A 6,616-nucleotide genomic window follows, 5' to 3' on the forward strand; every position below is an offset into this window, starting at 1 on the left:
TATGTGCCCACAAGATGAGGTGAAAACTGAGCTGCACTTCCTAACCTCCTGGCAAATGTATTACCCTATTAGAGAGACATATTTCCCTCAGATTACACAGACCCACAAAACAAATTTTGATAAACTCCAGCAAGAGTTGTGGCCACCAGTGAAGCACAAACACCATTGTAAATACAAACTATATTTATTGGTCTATTTATTTTCCCTTTCATACTTCAATTATTTGCACATTGTTACAAAACTGTACATAGCCAGTAATATAACATTTCAAATGTCTATATTATTGTGAGCATTTGGGTGGCAGGTAGCCTAGAGGTTAAGAGTGTTGGGCCAGTAACTTGGTTATTATTATTTTTCCACTTTTGTTTATTATCTAGAGAGAGAGAGACAGAGAGATGAAAGAGAAAGAATGTCTAGTCTGGTGCCCTTGGGAGAGGAAGTGGAGGATAGAAAACGAGAGAAAGGAGAGCCTGGCCGGGCAGCGTCTCTGAAAGCCTGGGCATCCTGCCTTGCCTTTCCCAGCCAGGGTTCTCTGAACCTGGCCACGTTTCCACCAAGCTGCTGCCCTGAGAAAACAAACCAGCCACTGTGGGACTCCCATCTATGATATGCCTGTGGAAAATGTGTCCAGGGTCTATCAACAGGTCGCCCTAGTTAGCTTATAATTCAGTTTACATGGGCTTCCTTCTCTGACTGACCGCATTCCATAACCTGTGGGGGTTTAGCTAATAAATCATGGTACTGTAACTCAGGCTTTCTACATGGCTAACTAATGCAATGAGAAGCCCCCTACGCAAACTGTAGTCATCATAACACCTTCAAGAAAAATATATTGCAGTAAGCTAATGAATTAAACTTTGTGTAAAATACTGTTGGGGTTGATAAAAACACATGAATTCTGCTTTTAAAAACTTTTTTTTTAACAAAACATAAATCATCTGTAAGGTCTTTGTTAATATAACAACTTCATAACACATTCATTATCAAATGGCATGTTTTACGCTACATGTACTTTTCACTATTAAGATATGGCATTAGCTCATGACAGATTTCAGGGGCAGTCTGACTAATGTCACTTCGATGAAGTCAAAAGGTGAACTAAACGCTTCACAATGGCTTCATGAATGCGTTGTCCTGTGAAGTCTGGCAGTTGCAAGACGTGGAGTGTCTCCATCGTGGAGTGGCCTGAGAGTGTAGTGTATCTAACAGCATTTTCTGACACAGTGAGAGAAAGAGAAGACTGTTACTGACAGCTCTCCTGCAGTATATATATATAAATGAGAGAGAGAGAGAGAGAGAGAGAGACACAGACAGACAGACAGAGAGACACCGACAGACACAGACAGACAGAGAGAGAGACACAGACAGACAGACACAGACAAACACAGACAGAGAGAGAGAGACACAGACAGACAGACAGAGAGACACCGACAGACAGAGAGAGACACAGACAAACACAGACAGAGAGAGAGAGAGACCACTGTGACTGATAGAAAACTGAGGAAAACATTGACTAGGTACAGACTCAGTGAGCACAGTCTGGCTATAGAGACCGGTCGTCACAGACAAACCTGGCTGCCCAGAGAGGACAGGCTGTGCTCACTCTGCTCCAGGGGAGAGGTAGAGACAAAGGTGCATTTCCTACTACACTGTGACAAATACTCAGACCTAAGAGCATATTTCTTTCCCAAAATTGTAACTCAATACAAAGAATTTGAAACTATAAAAGATGAAGAAAAAATCAAATATTTATTGGGTGAAAAGCCAAAATGTGCAGTTTTGGCAGCCAAATATGTGTCCTCCTGCCACAACCTGAGGGACAGCCAGTGAAAAATGCAAAGTAATGTTGATAATATTTCCCATTTAGCTTAGTTTTGTTTTGTCTTTCGTACCAGGTCATGTGTCTTCTCAGTCATATTGACACTGGTCTACTACCATTGATTTAATGTATTGTTGTTCTGATTAATATTGTTGTTGTAGTTGTTGTTAATGGTAATCCCATGTCCACTACTACTATTATTATTACTGTTGGTCCCACCATTTATTTATATATAAATATTTTGTATATATATACATATATATTTGATTTTGAGATATGTATACTTTGACAATGTAATAATGAACTTGCCATGTCAATAAAGTCAATTGAATTGAGAGGAGAGGAGAGGAGAGGAGAGGAGAGGAGAGGAGAGGAGAGGAGAGGAGAGGAGAGGAGAGGAGAGGAGAAGAGAGAGAGAGAGAGAGAGAGAGAGAGAGAACTGTTACTGACAGCTCTCCTGCAGTGGCAAGAGACAGCCTCATATTTCCCTGTGCTCTGGTCTACTCTACAGAGTAAACAAAGGCATGGAATAAAAGGCATCCGTGTTGGGTTACAGGATGTTTATATCGCATAGGAGAGGGCAAGGCGGCAGGTGCTGGGCCACTTTAGAAAGACATACACATCCAACGGATTATGGGGAGAAAATACACATACCCTCAGCTCCAGAATAAACAATCCAGAATAAACAATAGGCCTACCTGGGCAGCATTAGCTTTATATACTGTACTGTGCAAACCAATAGGCTATATGGTCAGTTAGCCCCCACTTAATTGGCCATGTTAGGTAACAAGTAGATTACGAGTCCTCGAGATAGGAAACATTTGTCTGAAGTGATGAGGTCTGTGAAAGGAACTAGGCCACAGCTTGATCTATATAGGCCTTCATCTCCATGCCTGTCAAGTAGTCATGGTGGGACTGAATCTGCATGGGGGAGAAAAAGTCACCCCTTTCTTCCTTCTGGACATGCCTTTACTTGTTTGATCTCTCACATGGTTTCAGTGCTATCCCTAACATGTTTTACAAATTCTGTTTAAGGACGTGCATCATACTATTAAGGCAGGCAAATCGAAATGATGGCACAATGGTTAACCGTTTCCACCTCATCCTGTTGATATGCAACATTGATTCCCCTTGAATCAATGGGCCACCGCATGTGTATTGGTGTGTTAATGAATCTCGGCACACAAGTGTATAAATCGCTCATTGATGAGATACAGTTTCACAAATCCGAGGGCACTTTGTCTTTGCCGTCTGTCGCTTTCTTTTTATTTAACATGTCTTTAGCAGTACACTGACTAAGATTTATGATGACCTTTGAGCAACCATACTACAAAATGTGACAGAACGAACCCATTCTGTTGTTTAAATTATCTCTGTTGATAAACGTTAGCCTAGCCTAGCCCTGATCTGTGGATCACGTTTCTTAGCTTCACTCAACAAAGACCTTCATCAAGATAACACTTACCTGTTGCAATACTGTAGCCTGTAGTGTAGTGTTGACACTACTGGGTTGCAATATTGTCGCATACGACATGATGCCTAATTTGTGAGAGTGCAGTGTAAACATTGCCTGTGTGGGCTTCTGTGCCAGTAGTCTACCCAACATAGGCAACATTGATATACATAACAGTCAGTGTAAACTCATTCACACCTCAATGAATGTAAACACTAACGCTACATGATGCAGAGATCTATAGTTACCTTGATCTCTGCAGTTCCAGTCCCGAGTTGGCGATCTGTCCTCCCTCCAGACAGCAGACCTGGGAAGCCTGCCTGGAGTGGGCAGCAGGCACGACTCCCTGCGTGTAGGTCTGAAGCCTGCTTCTAGTCGCGGCTGGTACTACAGAGAAGGGCGAACTGAAAATCGAAGGGCCGAAAGCATCCCCTTCCGGATATGTACATGCTGGAGCTGCAGCCGCGGAACCAATCCCAAAACTGGCTCGGGTGTTAGCAATCAGAGCCTGGTTTGCAATAGCGAGCGCCTGGGCGGCGGTGGGGGTTGCTACCGCAGCGCCACTGCCAACCGCGTACAGCGGGCGCTCTGCTGTGGAAACCAGGCTCTGTCTAGTCCTGGCCTCAATTGAATTATCCTCTTCGATCTGATTGTCGGCATCATCTTGCACGGGTCGACCATCCAAAGAAATGTTACTGAGAAAAGAGAGCGCGGCTTGTCTCCTCCGAGGGTCTATGCGTTTCCGCGTATGCTCGACACTGGAATACTTGATCTGAAGCGTGGATGTGTTGCTGCTCATGGCAGCCGCCATGGTCCGCTTTCAGCTATACGAAGCTGCGAGCAGCGGTTTTGTCAAGATTACATTACAAGTGTGTAAAGAGTGCTTATGTAGTTAGCAAATGACAAATGCTTGTCTTTTAAGTGCAAGCGTTACACTGACTAAACACAGGATGGTCACGTGTGTACAGTATTGTGAATTGTGGCAGCAGAAAAAATTGACCAATAAGCTTTCAGGGATACGTATGAAAGGTTTTTTTCCTCTACTCTTCTATGGAATTACTTGTGTGCCTTTTTTAATATCAAGCAAACCTTTTGAATTCGTGAATAAAATTCTTATTGCAAACAAAAATGATATTGAAAGCAAAACATTAACCCACAAGTGTTGAGGTCAAATAAATAACATAGCAAGGAAATCATTTTGAAAGGCAAGAACAAATAAATTGTAAATGAATGAGAAAAAAATGGTTTTCATTTAAACATTTTCAATGATTGCGAAGAAACGCACGTTACCCTGCCCGCCCTTTGTTTTAGCTGCCTTTTTTTGCGTTTTCAAAGTTGGCACTTTCATTCCATATAGGAGGGGTTTAAAGGGAGGCGTAGAAGATGCGTCTCTATTGGTCAACTGGTTTTGGAATGACAGGTCATCCTTGATTTGTTTTCACAATTTTTTAAACGTATTTAACTTTTCCATTTCGGATAAAAAGGTCTCAGTGGCTACTAGCTAGCTAGCCAGCGTAAAATGTACGACAAGAAAGACATCGCGAAACATCCTAGGTAAATGTATTTTTTAGGTAGCTAAGTTAGCATGGTTATACAATTTATATCACCGGTAGCAAGCAAGATATGATGCACTGAACTTACTCTAGAGGTACAGTATGTGGCTATTCGAGAACAAGGGCACTACTAACCCTTTTCTAGCATAATAATCGGCTAAAGGAGCCTACCATTCATTCCTACTTTTCCAATGACTTTTTCTGTTTAAAGGGCGAATTGGCTTGAAGCCAAAACAGCCAAATACTCCATCTAAACATGAATCGATTCTCAATTGTGGTACGGTTCTATAAACATAAATTCCTCTACTTTCATATTACATAAAAATAATTTCACAAATACAAAATGCACACTTAGAGAAGGAACTATAGGAGGAAGGGCTTATTCTAATGGCTGGAATGGAATCGAGTCAAACATAATTCCCTTCGTTACAATGAGCCCATCCTCCTATTGTTTCTCCCACCAGCCTCATCTGGTATACACTGCTTTTACCGGTTTTAACAGTTGTTTTAAGTGACAACGTGTTTGTAACGTCTGTCTTTGTTTAAACACAGGTGTTTGGAGACACAGATGGTTAATTAACACAGGTAGCACTGTCTGTTTTCAGTAAACAAGCGCTGTAACATGGAAATATGGCAGCGTGGAAACCCTAACCCTAGTGTGTATCAATTTAACCTTTAGTTATTTAAAAAAAATGTATTGCCAATATGAAAGATAAGGTCCTAATGCTTCCAAAACTGTACCACAAGCAATGCGTGTTAGTATTCAAACCGAGCGTTGCGGCTCTTAACAAAATCCCCCCCCTACAGAAGACGTCTTTGTCCAATGACTTTTATGTGTAATGTATTGGAATTGAGTCATGATCAAGGCTAGCCCTTCTCATGACTCCAGTGCTGTATGGCTTTGGGCTCTCCAGAGCTATGGCACTACTATCTGAAAGCTTGTCATCAGAGTGTGATTGTACTATAGACAATTATGTTTTGCATCTGTTCAGGAGTCTTATGGCTTGGGGGTAGAAGCTATTTAGGAGCCTCTTGGACCTATACTTGGCGCTCCGGTACCGCTTGCTGTACAGTAAAGTGAACAGTCTATGACTAGGGTGACGGGAGACAATTTTTAGGGCCTTCCTCTGACACCTCCTGGTATAGAGGTCCTGGATGGCAGGAAGCCTGGCCCCGGTGATATACTGGGCCGTACGCACTACCCTCTGTAGTGCTTTGTGGTTGGAGTGCTTTGAGAGGCTAATTAAGGATCATATCACCTCCACCTTACCTGTCACCCTAGACCCACTTCAATTTGTATACCGCCCCAATAGGTCCACAGACGATGCATTCACCATCACACTGCCCTATCCCATCTGGAGAAGAGGAATACCTACGTAACACCTTGCCCAAACCGGCTGCGGGCGTGCGCTATCGTGCATAAATGTATTTTGCCCCCCCACACCAAACGCGATCACGACACGCAGGTTAAAATATCAAAACAAACTCTGAACCAATGATATTAATTTGGGGACAGGTCAAAAAGCATGTATGGTATTTTAGCTAGTTAGCTTGCACTTGCTAGCTAACGTTAATTTGTCCTATTTAGCTAGCTTGCTGTTGCTAGCTAATTTGTCCTGGGATATAAACATTGAGTTGTTATTTTACCTGAAAAGGACAAGGATCTCTACTCCGAAAATTAATCCACATATAAAACGGCCAACCGAATAGTTTCTAGTCATCTCTCCTCCTTCCAGGCTTTTTCATCGTTTAAATTATATGGTGATCGCATCTAAACTTTCATTGTATTAC

General features: G+C 42.2%; 1 protein-coding gene across 2 annotated transcripts in view; it reads right to left on the reverse strand.

Annotated features, from left to right (window-relative positions):
• Positions 1-4,202, reverse strand: part of LOC120020719 (CDK5 and ABL1 enzyme substrate 1-like) — a 30,692-nt gene extending 26,490 nt beyond the window's left edge. For both annotated transcript variants that reach the window (XM_038964447.1, XM_038964446.1), the window contains exon 1: positions 3,521-4,202. In XM_038964447.1, coding sequence (XP_038820375.1) covers positions 3,521-4,083 — 563 coding nt within the window. In that variant the 5' untranslated portion in view covers positions 4,084-4,202. The remainder of the gene's footprint in view (positions 1-3,520) is intronic.
• Positions 4,203-6,616: the final 2,414 nt, after the last annotated feature.

Source organism: Salvelinus namaycush, chromosome 25 (assembly GCF_016432855.1).
Source record: "Salvelinus namaycush isolate Seneca chromosome 25, SaNama_1.0, whole genome shotgun sequence".
Taxonomy (NCBI): domain Eukaryota; kingdom Metazoa; phylum Chordata; class Actinopteri; order Salmoniformes; family Salmonidae; genus Salvelinus; species Salvelinus namaycush.